Source organism: Apaloderma vittatum, unplaced genomic scaffold, assembly GCF_000703405.1.
Source record: "Apaloderma vittatum isolate BGI_N311 unplaced genomic scaffold, ASM70340v1 scaffold21477, whole genome shotgun sequence".
Taxonomy (NCBI): domain Eukaryota; kingdom Metazoa; phylum Chordata; class Aves; order Trogoniformes; family Trogonidae; genus Apaloderma; species Apaloderma vittatum.
The window spans coordinates 1-22,899 of record NW_009728106.1 but is presented as its reverse complement, the minus strand read 5'-3'; the positions used below and the strand labels follow the sequence as shown (position 1 = coordinate 22,899).

The 22,899-nt window shown below is 36.7% G+C and overlaps 1 protein-coding gene and 1 non-coding gene across 2 annotated transcripts; both read right to left on the bottom strand.

Annotated features, from left to right (window-relative positions):
* Positions 1–177: 177 nt before the first annotated feature.
* Positions 178–22,696, bottom strand: LOC104269704 (neurobeachin-like; the record flags this gene model as incomplete). The annotated part of the gene is made up of 7 exons (XM_009873965.1): positions 178–1,964; positions 4,768–4,919; positions 5,633–5,829; positions 9,155–9,256; positions 19,259–19,429; positions 20,361–20,516; positions 22,625–22,696. Coding segments are annotated over 7 exons (941 nt in total), but the record flags the coding sequence as incomplete, so codon positions are not given.
* TRNAV-AAC lies at positions 7,068–7,141 on the bottom strand. The gene has a single exon. It is a non-coding gene; the product is annotated as a tRNA-Val (tRNA).
* Positions 22,697–22,899: the final 203 nt, after the last annotated feature.

Sequence of the window (22,899 nt, the reverse complement as noted above, 5' to 3'; positions counted from 1 at the left end):
CTAGCAAAGACTCCCGCCAGCTTCCTCAGCATCCACGGGTGCATCCACCCATGCATGCATAATTTTTGGCATATACGTACCATACAAGAGAGGATTTCTTAAAATAATTGTTTGTTCCTAATGATAAGACGAATATTTTGACAAAAGTTCATTGAAATGAAAAACAATCACTGAATTCTTTGCATATTTTATTTTTCTTTTTGATTTCCAACTCACACACATCTGGCATATTTTACATCTTTGCAATAAAACATGGTTACAATAGCTTAAGGAATTTATATATCCAAAATATTTCACCATGATCTCAAGATGAAATGAACTTGTCTTCCAGATGTTCAATAGTCTCCCAATTCTAAGCTACAAACTCAAGATATTGCTTACAGACGGGTGATGAATAACTTAATCATTAGGCTGATCCCCGTGATTTCCGAATCTTTTAAATACAAACAACAATGAAGAAGGAAATTCAGTGCTAAACTTACTAATACAAGGTGGATAACAAATAAGTAATCACATCAATAAATAATGATATGTTTCTGGTGCAAAGTGCCAATACAAAGAATCCATTATCTTTTTAAATAAATGACTGCAAGTGAGTGTAAATTCTGAGAAAATTACATTCCTGTTACATGCCTCATAGCCCTACCGACACAATATGTACATCTATGACAATACAGTCACCAAATATACAAAGAAGAAACATGAATTAAAGTGTATATACCCCTGGGTGTGTAATTTGATCAGTACAATGTGCAGAAAATTATTCCGATAGTTATCATTACAGCATTGTAAAACATGAAGTGCCTTAGTCTGAGTGGCTTTGGGTGAGATTTTCAGAAGAACCAAAATTAGTAACCTCAGTCACCTTTACAATGAAGCTAAGGCTGTCAAATAAACCAAGCTGCTCAGAGCAAAAATAAGTGAAAAAAAAAAAAATCACTGTGGGCTCTCTTGCCCGTGATTTGTATGCCAAATGTTAACAATCCAGAAGTATAGCACTTTGTCTGTATTGGGAATCTTTAAGCATTGCAAAGCATTAAACTGAACTTCCCTCTTTGCTCCCTTTCTGTCTAGTCTTGAATTTAAAAGGGAGGAATTTAATTTCTATTGTATAAAGTATAAATATGGCAAATGATGGCTTTTTATCCAAACACTTCATGAGCTGAACTCGAGTTAAGAGGGGTAAAGTTGAGATTCAAAAAGTGAAAAACGTGTTGGTGGAAATGGCAAAATTACTGTTTGCACCCAAATTCAACCCTTTAACACAAGCTGTACCCTTAGGCAGATCTCCAGTTTGATTTGTGTGAATGGACCTGCTCCTTCAAGACATCAGGTTTAAAGTACATGCAAGTTGTAACTCCACAATAAAATTAAGAAACAGTTTTGTTCTTTATACAAGGTTTTACTTTTACAAAAGTATCCCTTTAAAGTTAAGATGTGCATCTGATGTACAAAGTATCAAACGTATTTTTTTTAATCTCAGCTTGAAAAGAGGCTGGAGATGGGATGCATGTTAGGTTCAAAGCCTAAACGTTGAAATAACTGGACACAAGTTCCCCAGAATTTTCAAAAGTCTCTTGTGGCGCATCCTACTACCTTTTCTCAATAAACAAAGATATATGAAATAATTACCAAAACATCTCCTAATTCATATAATTTACATGATACAAGCTTGCTTTTCAGCAGCTGGTGATCAGTTGTGAAAAAACACACAAAGTAAAATGGTCGCTGACTACAATGTACAGCTATTGCTGGGTGTAATGGAATGTACAACGGAGGTCAATGCAGACGTGGTTTTCCACCAGAGACTACACCTTTCATTGCAGCACTTGTGCTCTCAGCTTTATCTGGGCTTTCAGTTCTTCATTCCACTTCAGTATCTGTTCTGATGTTCATAATGCCACCGGTTAAAATCTATATTAAAAGCTACGATGCTGCCAGAAGCCATGCCAGTAATCAGTGTTCTGAAAAACGCAGAAAAGATGGTCCTGTTAATCCTCTTTTAACTTCTCAAACAATTATTTGCCATAAACAGTAAAAAAGCTAAAAGAACGAGACCCTTTTGCAACACTGAGATAAAGCTCATGGCTGGGACTCAGTATGCAACAGAGATGTTACATTTAGGTGACGACATAAGAGCCATGTTTCGCTTATGGTTAAGGGAGATCTAGAGGCCCATTCATTTGCCTTCACACAGGTAAAAGCACCATATCATATGAGATGCTCTCGTATATCCCTCCTTGCCTCCAGTTGCCTCTCCAGGAAGGTGTGGGTCTTCACTAGGTATGCCCAGGTATGCACTTTAGGCCTTCAAGATGATCTCTAAGGTCCCTTCCAGCTTAGGCCATTCTATGATTCTATGATCTCAGACAGTACTAACTGGCTATGGGTAGGCAATCGAATCAGTATCTAATCAGTATCCCCAATGAAGCCTGAGAGCAACTCTCTACAGGTCTCTGGGCACATACTTTAAGGTGAGCTTGATCGTCCTCTAGACAAAATCACAGAATCACAGAATTTCTTTGTTTGAAAAAGACCTTTAAGATCATAGAGTCCAACCATTGCCCCTGCTCTGGCAGGCGGATTGGGCTAGATGATCTTTTGAGGTCCCTTCCAATCCCTAGCATACTGTGTGATACTGTGACTAACGTAGCACTGCCAGGTGACCCCTGAATCATGTCCCTATGCAATAGATCAACACATTGTTTAAATATCTCCACGGACGGTGATTCCACCACTGCCCTGAGCAGCCTGTTCCAATGCCTGATGACCCTTTCAATGAAGAACTTCTTCCTAATATCCAGCCCAAAGCTCTCTGGCACAACTTGCAGCCATTTCCTCTAGTCCTATCCCTTGCTACTAGGGAGAAAAGGGTGACTCCCTCCTCTCTCCAGTTGCAAAGAGCGATCAGATCTCTCCTCAGCCTCCTTTTCTCCAGGCTAAACAACCCCAGTTATCTCAGCTGTGCCTCACAAGCATTGTCCTCTGGACCCTTTGCTATATTTGTTGCCTTTCTTTGGACACACTCCAGAACCTCAATGCCCATCTTGTCGTAAGGGGCCCAAAACTGAACACAATACTCAAGGTACAATCTCACCAGTGCCAAGTACAGGGAAACAATCACTTCCCTAGTCCTTATGGCCACATTGTTTCTAACATAAGCCAGGATGCCATTGGCCTTCTTGGCTGCAAGCTGTAGCAAGCAAATCACCACAGTTATTACAGGAGCTTATTCCTGTAGCTCACATGAAGACATTTGTGCTCACCTACCTTCATTCAGTTCTTTTGGAACACAGCTGCCTAATTTTAGCACCTCATGCCACTGGAGGTGCCCCAGACACCTCTATGCTGGCTGGCAGCTGGGGCACAGGACCTGCAGAGCCCTCGGCGCTTGGGGCTGCAGCTGGGATCAGCTGGATATCCCAGGGCCTCCCAGACAGAATGAGATGCCTCCACAAAGACAACTGAACAGATCCCTTAATTATAAGCTGGTCACACCTTGGTACTCCCAAAAACCTCATATTGAAATGCAGCCCCATATTTACATTGTTCTAGTGGCAATAGCTGAGGTGATTTTCCACTTATCACATATCCTCTAATTTTGGTAGCTGAGTTTTAAAATGGGATTAGATATCTATCACCACTTCTATCAAACCATACAAAAGCCATTCTCTACTTCATTATATGACTCTAAGCAGGTAGTTAAAGTACTTTGCACAGCTGGGTCTTCCCAGCCTGGTATTACAATAAAGGATAGAGAAAATAGGCTAGCTGATTTTTTTTTTGTGGTATAAATAAATCTCTTTGAACAGAGCACAGAATGAATGCATAAACTGGCAAAGTTCCAGAGGTGAACAGGCTTCTTCCAGTAAGTTATCTTCAATTAGACTAACCTTGAGACACAAATCTTGTTTCAAGTCATTTATTCATATATGAGTAAATCAGGTATGTGTTTTGTTTATAGGTAATTTTGTTGCTTTACAAAATAGATACATAGCATATGAGTGCTGAAAAGTGTAAGAAAAAGAAAATTAAATGAATGCTGTATGATTTTTCTAATATCCTGTGAATTTATTGCACGTCATGAGTTTGTATATTAATAAGAAATACAAGATTGATGCCTGATGTGAACAGCAAATCCACTCACAACCCTGCATAAATGCAACATATAGGCTTACATTATAATCACATTACAATAGAAAATTGAGGGACTAAGTTCATATATCTTTTACATTTACAGTGTGCATTTTAGAGCCATAGCAGTGACTGAAAACAATTTAGCCTTCTAAACCACATCGCCATTGCTCAAGAAGGTAAAAGGGAAGGATCACATTGACTTCTAGCAGATAATATTACACACTATAGTTTAGATGAAACCCCAAGAAGTTATCAAGCTCTACATAGCTGAATATCAGAAAGGCACCACATATATTTGTAACTGGTTTTAAGGCATTTGTTAATAGGCAATCACTGCACTTCAACCCATTCTGACTATTCTTATGTTCTTAAGTTAATGTAATTTTACTTTTTTATTTTTTCTTCCCTGAGTCTCTGGTTTACTGACTTCAATAGTATAAGACCTCACTTTAATGTTAAACACTTGCACTATGAGACTCAATGATCAGAGAAAACACCAAATCAGATAAATCAACCAGATAACAACTGGGGTAAGGTTTACTACCATATCCTGTTAGTGAATTCATACCATAAATATGTACACTTTGTGCAATTTTTACCATTTACATACAAATCTAATGACAAACTCACCTCTGATCATGAGACAAATCCATAGCTCTTATGCCAGCATCACAACCAGGGTAAATATATAGCTGCTTGAAGTCACAGGCCTGCCATACTTCCACTACACCATTGTCTCCTCCTGTCACCAGGTTCTGCCCATCACTGCTCAGGAGGATGGCCTTCAGGGGAAAAAGACAAAAGCCCACAGTTAGCTTTTTACAGAAATGGGTCAATATTACAAAAAAAAAAAAAAAAAAGCAACTTCTAAGAATTTCCTTCACTCTGCTCACTTCAAATTTGAGGAAGAAACCTCCCACTCCTCTTCCTCCCCAGTCAAGAAACAAACTAACAAATTTTGGGTTTCTGATTTTAAAATAAAGCAATTGTGTGGTTTTAAACAGGATATATGAGCAAAAAGCTCTTTAACTGAATCTGCCCAAACTCAAGCTCAACACATAACATTTCAGTGTTTGTCCTACAAAACTCAGTGCCATCACTAACACCTAAAGCAGAGCAGCGAACTGCATTCCTAATGCTGCTTCAAGTGCTAGTGCCAGAGCAGAGCCCTGAGGCATGAATTCATGTCTTGGCTAATAAATGAAGAATGGACTCTTCAGAGCATTTTGTTTTAAAGACATATTTCCCACTGAAATTTAATTCCAAAGAAAAATTCCAGGAATTGTGTGGGATCATAAACAATTTGTTCTTATTTATTCTGGGAAAGCTCAAGTGCATTTTTGCATTCGGAAAGGATCTGGTTTTGAATATAACTTTAACAGGAGGCAGCAATTTTACATATGTGATTTCCTTTAAACCATATGGCAAATAAATTCAATTTATTTTAATAAATGAAGGCGAGACACAACCAATGTTTGTTTGCATTTAGGTTTACCCTGGTTGAATCATTGATCTCCATCTGAGCTAAGAGTTTGCCGTTAATGCTGAAATTGCTGAATCGTCCTCGTTCATAGTAGATGATGCAGTGACCTTCACTAGATACTGAAATTAAGCGAGGATACAAGCAGTTTTCTGTTCCTTCCAGGGCTCTCAGCAAATCTCCAGTAATTGTGTGTACCAGACAAGGACCTTCTGTATATGAAAATATAATATATCATGTATTTGCTGCTTATACAAACTACACTGTCTATGCACAAAGGCAATGCATAATACACATTTATATCACATTAGTCCTGCATAGATGTAGGAAGATGCAATGTTTGCTTAAAGAATTTAAAGTATGCAACAGAAGGAAACGCAAGAGCTAACATATTAAGAAAACAGATACAACATGCCTAAAAGTGATAGTTTATTATTTACTTAAACAGGTAGGAGTTTTCATTGATCTGTCTTCTAAAATATTTCTTCGTATTCCCAAGCATTCAGAAACCTCAGTCTTACTGCTTTCCTCCAGCAACATGAACTCTCTTTAGCCTGCCCATTCATATTAAACAGATGGGGCCCTATCAGTGACTAGTGGGAGCAACCCCCAGAGGGCACATAATCAGATCACTGCATATTTCTCGCATAGACAGTGGCAGTTCCTGTAGGTCCTCTCCCTTGTTATATGCATAGATCTCATTCCTCAATTGTTTTAACAATGGGAGTCATGTGACAGTCAAATGAGTTACCATGATATCTGGACTCCATGAGCTTTTAGGAGACCAGACTATAACTTCATTTACTGCAGAGACATTTTAATATGAGATTTCAATATATTTTTATTACTGCTGATGCAAGAAAAGGCAGCTATGACATCTACAATGTACCTTTTAAGATGCAAAACTAGGTTATTTCCATTTCAAGATCTGTGAGAGAAGCTCTTTTGAAAGTGCAATCTGTATTCCTACTAAGAAAAAGAGTCTCTTCTGTAATAAATGTAATGAGTCATGGTAAATACTAAATGTTTTCTTTTATGAATCATGGCATAGCCCTGGACAGCACAGTAATCTCTTCTGTATACAACTGGCTCATGACCCTGAAAATAAATTCATGCTGACGACTCAGCCACCTTCTAACTTTTCTGAAGTTCACACGACAGCTGGGTTTGTCCAGGCAGAACGAATCACAGCATCAGTGCATTCATCTGCGAGACCTTTCGTACAGAATTTTACCTCCTTATGCAGAGAGACCTCAAGTCTGATGGAGTCCATGGGATAAGAATGCAATGGAATTAATTTAATTTCTAAAATAGTTGAGTTTCAGTTTTGGAAATACTGAAGTCATAGACTCATAGAATGGCCTAAGCTGGAAGGGACCTTAGAGATCATTTTAATCCAGCCTCCCTGTCGCTAGGGACGCCACCTCTCGACTAGGTCAGGCAACACGTGGGGACCAAACGGGAATCGAACCCGTGACCTTAGTGTTGTTAGCACTACGCTCTACTGACTGAGCTAACTGGCCCGCTAAGTGCCAGAATGTTGTGAGAAGTGATGCCTCCACCTTTAGAATAATTATTATGTTATCTTTTTCATAGCTGAGGCACAAAGAAAATTTGATTTAGGATGCCACTGTAAAGATACACAGACTGACTGCTCTTTATTGGGTTTGTTGGATAAGAACATGCAAATATCAACCTGATGCACAGGCTCCCCAAAGCCCCCCTCAGGGGGGGAGCGCAGGCAGAGCCCAGGTGAGCCAGCACCACTGTGAAATGCAGTCTACAAAGCTGGAAAGGACAGAAACTGAAGAAGTCGCTTTGAAACAGGCATCTGCTGGAAATCAGAAATAAAGAAGGGTTTTTTCTCTGCATTTGTATATGGGTTAGAGTTTGAAGAGGAAGAACATGAGTAACTCAGGGGCTAGACTGGGCCTCCATGTCTCTTACCAATTATAAACATATTCTGCATTTGATGTAAAAGTATTTGGTCCTCCAGCAGCCTTTACTTTTAAAAATATATGTTACCAAAGCATCATATACTTAAAGAAACAGAAGATAACTGAGTTCAGGTTCCAGATACTTTAATAAGAGGAAATCTGCAAAAAAAATTTAGTTGGAAAGTGTACACGATTAAAGAAGTAAGATTGTATAAATCTGCCTTAAAAGATAAGAAATAGCAGTACTGCAAGAAAAAACTTTAGGGTCATCATTACTGTACATTTTTTCATAAATGTCTTGACTTCACCTATGGCTATTATGTAGTATGTCATTATGAGAGTTAATGACCCATTTGGATCTCCTGTTAAAAATGCCTTTAGTCAGAAGTTTCACATTCAGCTTTGAAAATACATGTTGAGCTCCAAAGCCGTATAAAAGGTGATAACCCAGGAGCTCAGCTGAGAGCAGAAGTGGGTAGAACAAGCCTCACATCCTTCTTACCCTCAGAGCAGGAAACTTGTTGAAAACAAGGATATCCATGGGTATAAGTAAAACAGGCATCGCTATAGATAGAGAAAGCAAGTGGCTGGATGTGGATGTAGGAGTGGAGTGGAAATGAGATAGGAACATATATGAGGAAGAACCTTAAGGAAGGACAAGGGTAATGTAAAGAGGGGAGAAAGTGTAGCACAAAAAAAAACTAATAGAGAGGGAGAAGCACAGGAAGGCAAATAGGAAAGAAAAGAGAACAAGACATGCATTTTGCCAAACTGAGAAAAGAAGCTGAACGAGAGAGGACAGTGGACATGAAATTAAGGGGAAAAAGAGCAGATAGGAAGAACAGGTAAAATGAAACAAAGGAGAAACAGAGTAAGGGAAGGTGAAGCAAACACACATTGAGGTGAGTGCTTCATTTATGTTTATTACCACTTATACAGGAGACTGCTGCAGTTTTGGAAAGGTGTTTTGAGTATTTGTATTAGGAATTGCTGGATGCTCTGGATTCCATTGATAAGTAATAGGGAGAAAGTGTGAATAGATGGCTCAGAAAGTTTAAGAGAGGCAACAACAAACCTGCAAACTCCTCATTATTTGAAATCCACTACAGAAAAAAAGCTACTGGATTAAATGCTGTCCACAGGCCCAAACCCAAGTAAATTGATGCTGCTTGCCTTGCCGAGGAGACTGAGGTCAGTCCTACAAGCTGCCACTCAATTAAGATCTCGGTGGAGAACTCTGAGTTGGCCCTCCTCTAAATGCAGGTCTCTATCAACAGGTTTCTTCAAAATCAGTAGATATCATTATGAATTATTGTATAAATTTTTATCAACTGCTTTTTCAGATTTGGGGGAAATAGTAGCACAGGGTGATGGCTAGAAGGAAAAAATCAACTTAATTTGTGCCTAAACCTTTTAAGTCCAGGTAATAAGTAATAACATTCAGAGTAAACTGCTGCAGATTACCCCAGAACTACAACATGTCTTACTAGATGGGACTTTGGAAAATTAAAGTATATGTAGCTCGAGGGAAGGCTGAGAAGTACCACTAAAAAAGGCTCTAAAAATATTAAGACTTAAATCATAAAAAAATATTTCTGACCTTTAGCACCACTGATAACAAGTCCCAGCTCTGCACAGACCGACACGCAGACAACTTCATGGTCGTGACCAGTGAGAACAGCACGAGGAGCTGGATAATCACCTGTTAATAAATAAATAAATAAATGAAACAAGAAGAAAAATGAAAAAAAGGAAACAACAGATGAATGCCCAACCAGACCTGTTTCATCAGCAAAGAACTTTGCTGTAATTTGCCTTATATCAGTAAGCATCAGAGAGGTGCAGTGTGGTAAAATATCTCATACTTAGCAAAATACATTCAAATACGATAAATTTTCATACGCAAAATTTCCAAATGCATTGATTCATACATTAAGAAAAAGCAAACTTCTTTGGTTCAGAAATTATGGACTGCATGCTGTTTACAATACAGAAATGATAAAAATACGTCGCTGGTTTATAACCTAAAAATACTGGAAAGGTATATTTCAGACAAAGAACACAAAGTGTGGGGGTATTAAAGGCAGCTGTAATGTAAAGGCCTGTTACTGAACGTGTATGTCTCTAGATTTCTGCTAGGAACCTATGTTCCTCTATTAATGATCATACTTTGTTTCATGAAACTGGTGGTTGGAAAAGACGAGAAAAGAAACTGATACAACAAAAGAAGGATACAACTGTTGCATAGACATTCTTGATTCAGAGACACATTGCATGCTTATAGATTAGAATTATATCTAAAAATGGTTATGGGTATATATAACTTTTTATATATCCCTATGGATACCTATGCCATTTGTATAACATTTAATTTATTACAGAGTAGGATAGATTACTCCCTAAATAAATATTTTTTATATTCATGAGTGAAATGTACTTTATTTTGGGCTCAAAGAAGCGGGCATTTATGGAGTGTTTATATGACAAATAGCACCATTTCTGTTGTTTCTAATAATAACAGATGCTGACATCTTCACAGTGAAACTCCTATACGCAATAAGCAAGTGCTCAATATTTGATATTGCTTTGCCAGGCAAATAAAGTTAAGCAGTAACAAAAAAATTAAAAACTTTCTAGATAACATAGACTTCATCTGGTTATATTTACTTTGTACAAATGAAATATAGAAAATTAGGAAATTCCACAGGACTGGAGCTCTGCCAGTGTAATTTAAATACTTTAAAAGGATAAATGAAATTACCTAGGGAACTACAGATGAATTACTATAACATTAATCCTATGCAAAATAACAAAATGGTTAATCCACAGTCCTGTTGACAAAGAATTGGAAGCAAAAATCTCATTAATGCCAGTCACCAGGCTGTACTGGAATGAGACTCTTGTCAAGCAAGCTTCTTATCTGTTTTTGACAGAATAACAGGTATCATTGATAAAGATGGCTATGTTAAAAAGGGCTCAGTGTATTTTTTGTCAAGATATTTGTCTTAGCAATACAATGTTTTACATGGACCTGACTGTGGACAACATGGATGGCACAGAAGCTGTTTCAGTGACAGGTCTTAAAATTTTTTATCCATAGGAACGTATCTACTGTGAGCTACATATTGGGATATTTGAAATTAGGATGTCCAATTAGGAGCTAGGAATTCACTCTCAACTGAAGAGTAACCAATAATGTTAGATGCAGGATGATATAAAATCTTTGCTTGTATGCAGGATGATATAAAATCATTGCTGGTAAGATATGGTTGTATACAAAAGTGATGCAAAGGCTCACAGGCAACTGCATAATGGAAAGAGAAAGTCACTATTATAACATTATCCACATTGCCCAGTTAAAAGAAAAGAAAAAGAAAGCAAAATGTGTTTATTTATTGTATTTATTTTGAATGCAGTCAGGTGGAATATTGATGCTCCTGCACAAGCACAAGCTCTGCTCGCTGGAGAGAAGATTCTGCTCTGTAAGGCAATGAGATAGAGAAGGATTTAAGGAGCCAGAAAGGAAAACTCCCTCAGCATTAACTTTCAGTGCTATGCCCTAGAATAGCAAATAGGAGTTGAGAACTATGTTGCCACTGGAGATTACAAAGATTAAAGTCTTGTACCCACATTTACAGAAATGAGTTTAAAGGAGGGTCACAAAACTGGCATACAGATTAAGACAGGAGGCTGCAGAGTGTTTAAAGTGTTTTCGCTCTTCACTGCACCAGCAGCAAAGCAGGGACTTGACCACCATATCTGGGAGTCACAGTCATAAAAGGTGTCCAATAGCCCAGAAATTTATCTTGCAGCTAATGGCACAGCAAGGTCCAGTGAGTGAATGTCTGCACAGATCCTGCAATAAAATTCAGTTTTGTAACTGGAAAAAAAAAAACCAGTTAAATACTAAAACACATTATAAAAGGAACTACACGAGGAGCTAAGTAATATTGCATGGGTTTCTGAAAGGTATGCATTAGGAATGGAGGCTTGAACAGGCATTTGTGGGTCAATGAATTTAGTCTTTTTTATTGCAGACACTCAAGTCATATTCACCTGGTTATAAATTAATGAAATGGCTACCTGGGTATGTCACTTGTGAGGATGTTCCAGAGCTTTCCAACTCTAAAGGAGGGAAATATTCCAATTTTTAGTGTGAATTCATTCCTGTCCACCTCGTATCTCTTTGTTGTTGTGTCAGTAATGTCCAAATCTTCTCCCTCTCTTGTGTTTTCTCTACTCGTGTACTTACAGAATACAACAACTCTCTCGGCCTTTCCATTTGACTCTATTAAACAAACCAAACTCTTATAAACTCCTTTGAAGTGAGGCGCTTGCCGTGTTTTAGTCATTGTAGCAACCTATTTCTGTGCCCATCTAGCACCAAGTTCTTCCTTAAAATTTGAGTAACCATAACTGTATACAACAATAGTTCTTAAAAATGTAGATGCTTTCTCTATCTCGTCAAAGATTAGCTATAATTTTAGATTTAGATTTTTACAATTTCCTCATTAATGTTGCTGTTAAGAACTCCGCCTCCTTCAGAGGTCTTCTTTCCTCCAAGGGCAAAGTGAAAAACTACGCAATTCAACTAAATTCAGAATTTTCCATTTTTTTTGTTTTTGTATTCCTGGGAAAAAGAGGAATTATGCTCCAGGGTCATCTAGACTTAAGGTCTGATTACAGAGGTGTATACAGTAGTGTCATCAGACATGAATGAATGAAATTATTAGTATGAATGAAATTAATGAAATTATTAGATAGATAGATATTTTTTAAATCAAAGGAAAAAATAGATTTTTCAAAAACACATTTTTCTCAATGTTTCCTAGGAAAATATTAAAATATCATGAAATTGTAAAATGTCAGAATAAGAAAAATAATCATATTTACTTGACTTCTTGATTTATAAAGGAAAATCCTTATAAGGAATAACTGCCTTGAAACATAGATCTTTGAGCCCTGTTTTTCAGTAAATACAAATAAATAACAGAATATAATTATTAGGAGTAGCAGTCCAGCAGTAATTGAAAATGGGTTTTTCCCCCTTAGGGCTCAAGGAAAAAATTATTCAGTGATATTTTCTACAGGACAAGCTGTGGCATGGGGAAGAGAACCTCAGTCATAATACATTTTATTGCTAAGGACAGAAGTTGTGAACTCCAGGAATCATTTAAAATCTAGCAAAATATTCTGTCACTGTCACATCACCACTGATAGATGCAGCCAGAGGTCAAAGGCTGCAGCTCTAAGGGAATTGCAGGTGAAAATACCCTACCTATGAAGTGAGATACCATCACTGTAAACTCCCTGTAATTTCCCCAAAGGGGCACCTTTGAACCGAATTACTGGAGGGCAGAAGGAAAAAATAACAATAATCTGTGTTGTATTTCCAAACAAGTAAGTTTTTCTACAAAGTGTAAAATAAAATAAATTTTTCCATCTCTCTGAAAAATATAACGCTTAACATTATTATAAGGTTCTTCTGGAACAAATGGTGCTCTTGCATGGTAAGGAAACAAAAGAAAATGAAAACTAAGAGAATAGACAGTGTTACTATTTCTCTTATATTGTCCTTTTCCAGGAATTATGTACAGACTGATAAATGGACAAATCTAGAAGTCCTCTGTATAAAGAAGCATGAGAAGACAAGACAAAGTCCAGCTTCCACTTCATCTCTGACTTTGATGGAAACGGAATTATTTGCTGACAATTATTTACTTTACTACTTACATTACTATTAACATTTCTGAGGGTATACTCATCAGAAAAAAATAATTAGAAAATACTTAATGGAAGTGAAAATGTAATAGCCTTCTTGAATTTTTACTGCCAGGAAAAAACATCTCGGAGCTTGATGAAAAAATAACGCTATGACCAACAAATAGGAATATGTCAAAATCGGAAATAGCCAATAACAATGTCCACAACATGAAGGAGCAATGGTTGTAAAATAAAGACTGCCGACAGAAAAAAAATATTCATATATTCAAAATATTTTCACCACTGGCAGATCTGGTTTATTTGCTGTGGAATGTGAGCAACAGCGCATGTATCTATAACAAATTCATCCAGGTGAGTGGAGTTTTGGGTACCTTGCACCTATCCAGACCTCAAAAGTAACAATACAGTGAAGGAGAGGAGAATAAGGATTTGCCGCTTCCCTTTCTATTTCTTCCACTAAGTTGCTTCGGGAACTTTGGGAAGTTGCTGAAGAACCCTGCACTGTAGAGCTCACATGGGGTAAGGAGCAAAGAATGGGCACAGACATCTGTTGATAAAATGCTAGATACAACTACATTAGTTCAGGTGTGTTATTGGCTCATTTACCTTCGCGTAGCAGTGTTAGGAGATAGTGGTCTTTGGACATCAGAGTAGAGACAGTGGCAGTAAATATTACACTGTAGTTTTCAAAGAGCTTCTACTCTGGCAGAACAGTGCTAAAATACCATATTCACAAGTATCGTAGTAACTCTTTAAATAGGTAAAGCAAATTCTATGCACAATGTACTTGCACAGGACCTTCAGACAGCCCACCAGCACACTCAGTACAGATCACACTGGTGGCTATTTTTAAACTGCTATCCTTTCAAGGTTAAACTAGGTCATGTTATAAGGTATTAAAATGTAGAGGGATATAATAGAATAACTGAATATTCTGAGTTCAGAATAACTAATCTTTCAAGATGTAAACTCCCCAAACTTCCAATGTTCAGAGTTTTAAAATGTTTCAAATACATGCTAAGTAAAAGGAATGCATAAAGCTATACCTGGTGACAGACCTAAAAAAAAAAAAAGTGTAGGTTGACTTGACAAAGATCCTTTGTGGTAGCTCTTACCCTCCCTTTCAGGTATACAGAGAATGCTCTCACTGGGACAGGATGAATTGTTAGCACCTCTGAGCATTATGTTATAATGCTAAACAAACCCAGCTTAGGGTTGATAGACACAGTATTGTCTGGTGGTCACCACAGCTCCCATTAGAAAAAGCAGGGTTAACTCTCACATCTCTTGTGACCATCCTCTTGGAAGCTACAATAGGTAATGAGAAATGTCAAGTCCCAAGATCAATGAAATTTCAGGCTCTAGGGACAAAGCAGGAATAGCATTGATCCTTTTAAAGAACACCAGTCAGAGGGTGAATGTAATATATTGCACAGAGAGGCTCAAGAGGATAAGCGGCCAAGTCCAACATACATACCTGACAAAAAATTCAATCAGCTTTTAGCACAAGCTGCCTACCCTTCCCTTCTTTCATGCAGGAGTCTGATTCCAATTAAAGTGTGCAAATTAATTTTTATCACTTTCAAATTAGTTTCTGAATTTGTGTCTGTTTCAGATGAAAGCATCTGTCCCTCACTTTTCTGCAGTTCTATCATCCACTTTAGTATCTATTCAAAAGCTCAGAGATAATTCTCATTTTCAAAATCACTTATTTGAAAAACACACATTGAATAAAGTGATCATAAAGTATAAAAATAAAACAACTGTAATGATATGTGTTGAACTCCAGGGCATACCATGTACTCTCTTTGCTTCTTTTTGTGATGTCTAATACAGTTGCTGTGTATACAAATTAACACTCACCTAAAACAAAACCTTATATATTGTAAGAGAAAAAAAACCAACACAAATTTTCAAACTCGATTACACTAATTTTTCTGTCCAATCTCCTAGAACTGCATAGATTAATATTTGTCAGATCACTTCAAAAAATTAAAACAAGCAAACTATGTCCTCAGCGTGTGCCATGTCTTCTTAAGAGATAACAGATTCCCTTCACTGTTCTCTCAGCTGTAGCAGATGTGTATATTGTGGTCATCACCTTAATAAGGTGCAGATTCAGATTACCTATTTCAGATGGACAATTTTGGCTTAGAAATTAGGTATGTGACCCTGGTAAGCCTCATTCACTTCAGTGTTTTTCTCAAAGGTGGTATGGATATCCTTATCTAGGTAAGAATAAAGAAACAAGGGGAGGCTTAAATGTACATTAAAGGCACCAGTCCCTAGTCTAGGCTGGCAAAGGGCATCTGCTATTACCACTATGGGAGCTTAACCTTTGCACAGCTGTGAAACCAAATTTTGTTGGACCAGAGAGTATAAAAGTAGAAGATCTGCCCTACACACTGCTGTTGAAGGAATCGTTCTTAGTTTCTTCATTTAGCTCTATTTCTATCTAATCATTATGTCACATAAGAGCCATACACAAGAGGAAAGAGAAAAACTTAGCTTTCCACCAAAGCTGGAGGTTCACATGGTGCTTCTTCCACATTAATTTATAGCCTGATAGTCCACATGTGCTTGTGAATATGGAAATGTGGGTTTGAATTCCCTCAGTCTCTGGAGGCCAAGAACTTAGTTTCCCACTTCCAGGACAAACATTCTAAACAGAAGGTTTTGTACAAGGTATTTTTGAAAGCTAGTCCACGGAAAACATTGTGGTTAAAATCTGGAAAACTTCAGACTTCTCACAGCATATGCAAACTGGATCAGAAACTACTTATTGCAGAACAAAAGGGACAACTTAATAAATGTATTGATTGGAAAAATAATTTGGAAAAATAATTTTAAAATTATAGAATGAAGCTCATCCTGCTCTCATAGACAGGTTTTCAACTACTGAGCTGGTGCAGCTACTTGCAAGTCTTATGCAAGACAAAACTTTTCTCCATTCTCCTCTTTACACCAGAGCTGCTTCTGTATTTCCCACAGACACCTCTGAGGTTATCCTCTGAGCACCTGCCCACCCAACAGAAGGCTTCACACAAGTCTGACAAGTTAAGTTATTATCATACATGTTATTTAGTAAAGAATTTATCTAACTCATGGATTTTGAAATATAGAATTTTAGCAGAATCAGCAAGGAGTTTGTTCTGACAATCTTTTGCCCCACAGTACTTCACAATAAATGATCACGATTTCTGCATTCTCTAATGAAATGCTATCTATATTTTCCTATATGACTGTTAAAGTACATAACCTGTTTAGGACTAGGGGCTTGTTTTTTCCACCCGTCCTAACTCCCTTAACATTTTCTGGAACAACTGAAGTTCCTTTTGGTAATTGGATGCATTGAAGCTGAAACTGATAATTAACTGTCTTTCAGATTAAAAGATCATGATAAAGTCAAGCATCTAACCCAGATAATTACTATACCTGACATTTTTCTTTGAATTCTTCACCTTCCTACAGTCTGTGGTATAAAATACCTTATCTGTGTCTCCAGATGACAGCTTTTAAAAAAACTAATCCCTCCTTTTCCCCCTGAAAATATCATCTACATCTTTCTGGAAATTCATTCTAAAGATGTTAACTAATTGGATTTGACCTACAGTGAACATCTCACTTTCATTTCTCCTACAAGCCAAATCCTAATCTTTTACCAGTAAGTATAAGAGTAGATTAGGAAATATTTCTTTACTACTTCAGTGGCTTTAACTATGTAAAACTTCAAAAAGGTTTTCATAAGGACTGTTGAGAATGCTTCACTTCTGAAAATTAGTATACAAGGAATCAGTCATACAACTATCATGTTTATTCATGGCAGGGAACAGAATCTAGTAGTCATTACTTCAGCAGAAGGATGTAGTAATTGTAGAAGTTGTAAAAGGCAGAAGGTCCTTCAGGCATATAACCTGTGATCTATTCTTACTGATGTGTGTTCATGAAAAGTCAAAGTAGCTGTTAATAAGGATGTATTTACAACACATGAAGTTCTGGTTGTAGTACAGAACTAGTACATAATTAGCATATCTCTGGTAACTTTAATTCAATGAGTACAGATAGCAATAATAGTGTTGACATCACTCTTCCTCAACATGAGTATTCAACATGAGTAGTAAGAAATCTGATTAATGTATTATGAAGTTACCACAGTGAACTTGGGTATTTAATCCTCCTGAGTTCTGCTACCTGTGCCTATGAGATTACATTTGCCTGGACATGACTATCTGCAGCACAGTCTCCAATTAATTCCATTAATATGACAATCAAGCCTTTTCTTAAGCAAGACAGTACCTTACCCATATAAAGATAGAGACAGAGAACAAATCATTCATACAATTCATTTTTGTTTTCATTAATTTCCACCAGTCAACTGACATTATTACTTTTCATAAAATTAAAGATCTTCAAGGCAGATCACATCCAAAATTACATAGCTATGATATTAGACCTGAGATTCTAAAAAAATACCAATTTTTTTGCATGCAGATACGTTCATAACAACAAAAAGGTATCAGAACTAAATTCTATCTACAAAAGAATTGGAGCAGTTTGTATCAGCCAGTAAGGAGATGCTAATGGCAAGGCTGGTCAAGCCTCATACAGTTAAAGGAAGTGATGGAGAAACCTTACATTTTTTCTTTAATGAAGGGAGCAAGCTCTTTTTTTCTCTGATTCTCAGTATAGAAATTACTAATACTTAATATGAATCACATAGGCATTCAAAGAAGCAAAATGGTGTTAAGCTAAGAAGAGTGCCCTGACATGAGATTCATTTTCAGATTGAGTTTCTTCCTATCTGAGAACTAAGTGCTAAAAAAACTCTGAAATGTACATAAAAATTAGATAAATTTGTTATTGGAACACAATTTTATTTCACCCTTCCATCTTTTCTCTCTGTTACAAAAGCAAAAGGAAGTCAGGTGAGAAAGTGAGGCTTTTATCTGTCTCCCCTTTGATCTGCTTACAGACAAATTGAAGAAAATTAAAACAATAAAAAAATCTACTGCTGCAAATAAATAAAACAAATAAACAAATAAAACACTTTTCTAGAGTTGTAGAAATACTTCCACTCAGATGTCTATAACTGATAGGGCCACAACTGTCTCCAGTCAGTACTTGAACCAGAGAATAAAACTGATAGAGATGGATTCTTCCATGTTTATCTAAAGAGTCAATATCCTTGTGTTGAAAATAATCATCAGAATTCAGAAACTACTTTAAATGAAATGTATTTAGTGTTGTACAAAGCAGCACTAGTATATGAATAAAAGTGGCTCTTGTCTTTAGCAGTGATCACATTTCTGGCCTGGATGAAGAGGCTGGGTAAATTACTAGTGCACTTTAAATGCCCTCTTATTTAAATTAATATTATCATTATTATTGTGTCTCCTTCACTCTGCAAAACACTGATAGTTAGTCACCTGCAAATGAAATGTAAACTTTTCCTGACATTTTAGCTTTCCCCATTTTTAGTCAGTCACATTGCTTCTCCAAAGGTTCACTTACTATAGAAAGACCTTTCTCAAAGAGACTTATTTAATTCCATGGCATGTGAGACATTCCTTTTCTGAAACAGCAAGCAGCTGATATGGCATGTTGTAGCACAAAGGGAGTAAGTTAAAATGCCAAAAAGTATTTCTGGGGAAAGGAAAGTCAAAATACAGTGATATACGTCCTGTCACTTAAAGGCCACAACCATCTTGTTCTAGTTTATGATGACATGATGCTATAAGTGACAAAGGCAATCATGAATTTAAGAATTACTCCTTACTATTATCTGTTACCACGCACAGACTGTTTAAACATATTTTTTTGAGGTAGTATTCAATGAACCACTTAGCATGTCCTTCTTACACCAACTTTCAACCTCTTGAGTGAAGTAACGGATATGTTTGATAATACCTTCTGAAGCGGACAGAAGGAATGCTAAAAATAGAGGACATCTCAGGAAGGTGGTTTTTTACAGGATACTTACTGCTGTTTGGATTGTCACCTATAATGTGATGTCGGCCACTCCAGTACCAAAGCAGCAATGTAGCGTCACGAGATCCAGACACGATGTAACAATCACCACCAATATAGGATTCTGATCTGGCAAGGCAAGTCACGACATCCCAGTGGCCAAACACAATCTGAGTTAATTTTCCTGTTTAGAGTGAAAAGTGATACAAATTCGAGGTTTTTTAAGTACTTGCAACATTTAAAAACCATTTAGATTACAATAATTTAAAATATTGTAATTTAAATGATTAACAAATATTCAGTTTGAGAGTCATTTTTGCCTCATGTCCCTTAATAGCGTTCACTACATGCTACGAGATTAAAAAATCACAAAGATAAAACTTTTTTTTCCTCTTTTTGTGTTCCTATTGAGGGCTGCTCTCTGTGCCAATCCACAGCCTAACCCTTATCTCTGAAAACCAAGTCAGTGCTGTAATCACTGAATATTAAGTGGAGTTACTCCTCCATTAGTATTTAAGTGTCACAACAGTATTCGTGAATTTTATTAATGATATGCATATGGCAGCACATGAACTTTTCCATAATGGTGCTACATTTTAATATTAAAAATGTATATTTGTTCTATGTTAATGTCAAGCTAAAGTTTACTATGATCACAGCAATCTTTCTATTACTGCAATCAGATTTTAACAATATACTGAATGATATTAGGCTAAGCAAGCAAAGAAACAAAATATTGGTTCCCAGTAGCAGGCTATGCAACCTATTTTCTTATTACATGAAATAGAGATAGAAAGAATACATTTATGAAGATATTGTAACAAAAAGTTTTGTTGATCATCTTGATATGATCAATTCCCTGAATACAGCTACCTTTTTCAAAAGCTTCAACTAACAAAATTGTACGCCTTTCTGCTTCCTTTTACATCCTTTATCTTCAAACCCCACCCCTCCAAAAAAGCAACTTAAAGCTATTATGCTCAAACAATAATAAAGGATTTTATAGACTGCCCTTTATCTTGTGATGAGGGGTAAGCACAAGCATTAGATACGGTAATATAAAGACAGCTGACCACTTTGTGATCTAAGAAACCGGTAGCTGTATTCAGGGTCACCTGTTTCTGTAGAATAAACTCGAAAACTCTTGTCCCAGAAACCACAGATAAGAATGTAGCGATTATCTGCTGTGACCACGAAGCAATGTGCATTGATCTGGATGCTCTGATCCACAAGGTCTGTGATCTGCCGTTTGTTCACACCAGAGTTATTGGCTGTAACGAAATGCAAAACACATTTTACAAGTAAGCCATTCGAACACCTTCCTGTCATCCACTTACAGGAGAAAATGAATACATTTAACTTTCAATGAACTGTGAATTTGTTGTTGAGTAAGCTTTTTGAATACGAACGTTTAGAGCTGTCTATATGGGTGTCAGAAATACAAAATTATTGTGAGATTTCTGTTTTCCCTTTGAATAAGACAAAAGGTTTTACAGGAGATGACAGTTTCTTATAAAATGCCTGATGCACTGCATAATATGTGGTAATATTCTAAGCGCTCTGCTGAGGTACTCCTCAAAACCAAATTGAACTAGGTGAAAGTGATGGAAGTCCATTTAAACACCAAGTCAACATTAACAATACTGCAGAAAGTTAAGTCTTGCTGGTTTGTAGTGTGTGACCTCGACATCTCCCATATCTGCAGATGCTTAACTGGATCAAAGATGTAAGGATCCAACCAACGAAGCTATGCAAATCTCACGTGCTTTTTCAACACTGTCTTATCATCTACTCTTCAGCTAGGGAGCAGTAATTTTTAAAGAGGCAATGCCACCTGGAAATTCCCCCAGACAGAGGGAAAAAGAATGGTTCATGTGTAATCCCACCACCCCGAGTGTCAAACAGAGCTGTTAAGAAGGATGGGGAGTCAATAGCTAATGTACTCTTTACCTCCTATGACACATCAGACAGGATTTGGCAATACAGTAGAGGTGTATTTCCTCTCACCTAATAATAACTTCCTGAAAGTTCAATATATAATCTAAGTTAATTATCTACAGTCCCTCTGTACTCACTGGAGAGAGAGACATCGCTTCACATGGCAAGTCATCTCATGCTGTAACAGCTGTCCAAGTGCTAGACAACCCAGGGGCCGGTTTCCCTTTCTACAGTAGCTATGGAGGTAATCTCAGCAAGTAACTTCAGCTAACTGGTTAGGTGAGACAAAACTCACTCTGACAGACATGATTCTCCCAACGTAGGAACATGACTTAATGCAGACAATATTCTGAAATTTCTTTTGTCCCTATTTCTGGCTATTCTACTTTGCTCTCAACTGCACGAAATAAGAGACTTGACTAAAAAATTATATATATTCGCTTTTAAAAGTTAATACTATGTTTATATACAGCCCAAGAACACATATGTCCATCCCATTATGTCCATCCACTGAAAGATAATGAATAACAAATTACTCAAATTTCCAGAACAGGTGGGCACAATAGTTGTGCCTTAGCTTTTAAGAGGAAAACATGAAGAGAAAACCATTGTCATTATATGAGCAAATGAAGCATGCAGAATGAGAAAGCTAACTCTCCTGAGGTACTTAAATATAAATCTTTCAACCACGAATACTGTCACGGACAAAAAAGGAACTTTTCATCTGGAGATGTCTAGAAATGCATTTTTTTCTTACCAGTACTCAAAACTGTCTCTAAGAACCTTCCCTATCTCCAATTTGTGTCTCAAAAATATGTCTACTGCAAAAAAATAAACAACCAATCACAAAGCAAATAGTTTAAATTAAGGAGAAATGACCATTAGAATCCAAGTCCTGCAATCTCTCTAACACTTTTAGAAGATGCTATTCCTCAAAATATTTCACTTTCTCAAATAGTTTTTGATTTTAAAAATATAACCACACATCAATTTAAAATTCATTTTTTTCTTTATTAATTTAGTAATGCCAGCTAAAACAATCCAAATAATAAATTGAATGAAAAAACATGGATCCACATATGCAATGATACACACAGTGCTGGCTGTAAGAAATGAAAACATGTGAACTCTACCAGACCCTCACATTTTTTTTTACTAATGTAACCTGATAAGGGAACAGAATTATAGATATGAGCTGACAATGTAACTGACTTAATTGGTTGTTTCTTAAATACCAACTGCTGGTGATGTTAATAACAAATAGCACTCACATAATTCATTCAGCATCAATAGCTAATGCTTTTAGTTCTCCACGACTGACAAAAATAAATATTTTTCTATCTTCCATGTTAAATGAAGCATAATATACAAATACAGCTTAATCAATATCTCTTGAAAATGCTATTTGCAAATATATTGCTACATTTTCATCTTGACATACCAATCAATGGATCCATTTCGATTGGAAGATGATGGGCTTGATCCAAAGAATATCCCGGAGCTCCCCGGAGGCCTACACATGAAAGGAACATAGGAACTTTGTTTTCTAATTTTATTTATATGATCTTTCTAGGTTTAAAACTGATTTATTATATATAAAAATGGTTTATTATATATAAAAAAGCAATTTCTTACTAATACTACACCTATGAATGTTATGATTCCTTCCTCTGTACTGCACAAATATGAATCACAGAATCACAGAATCATTATGGT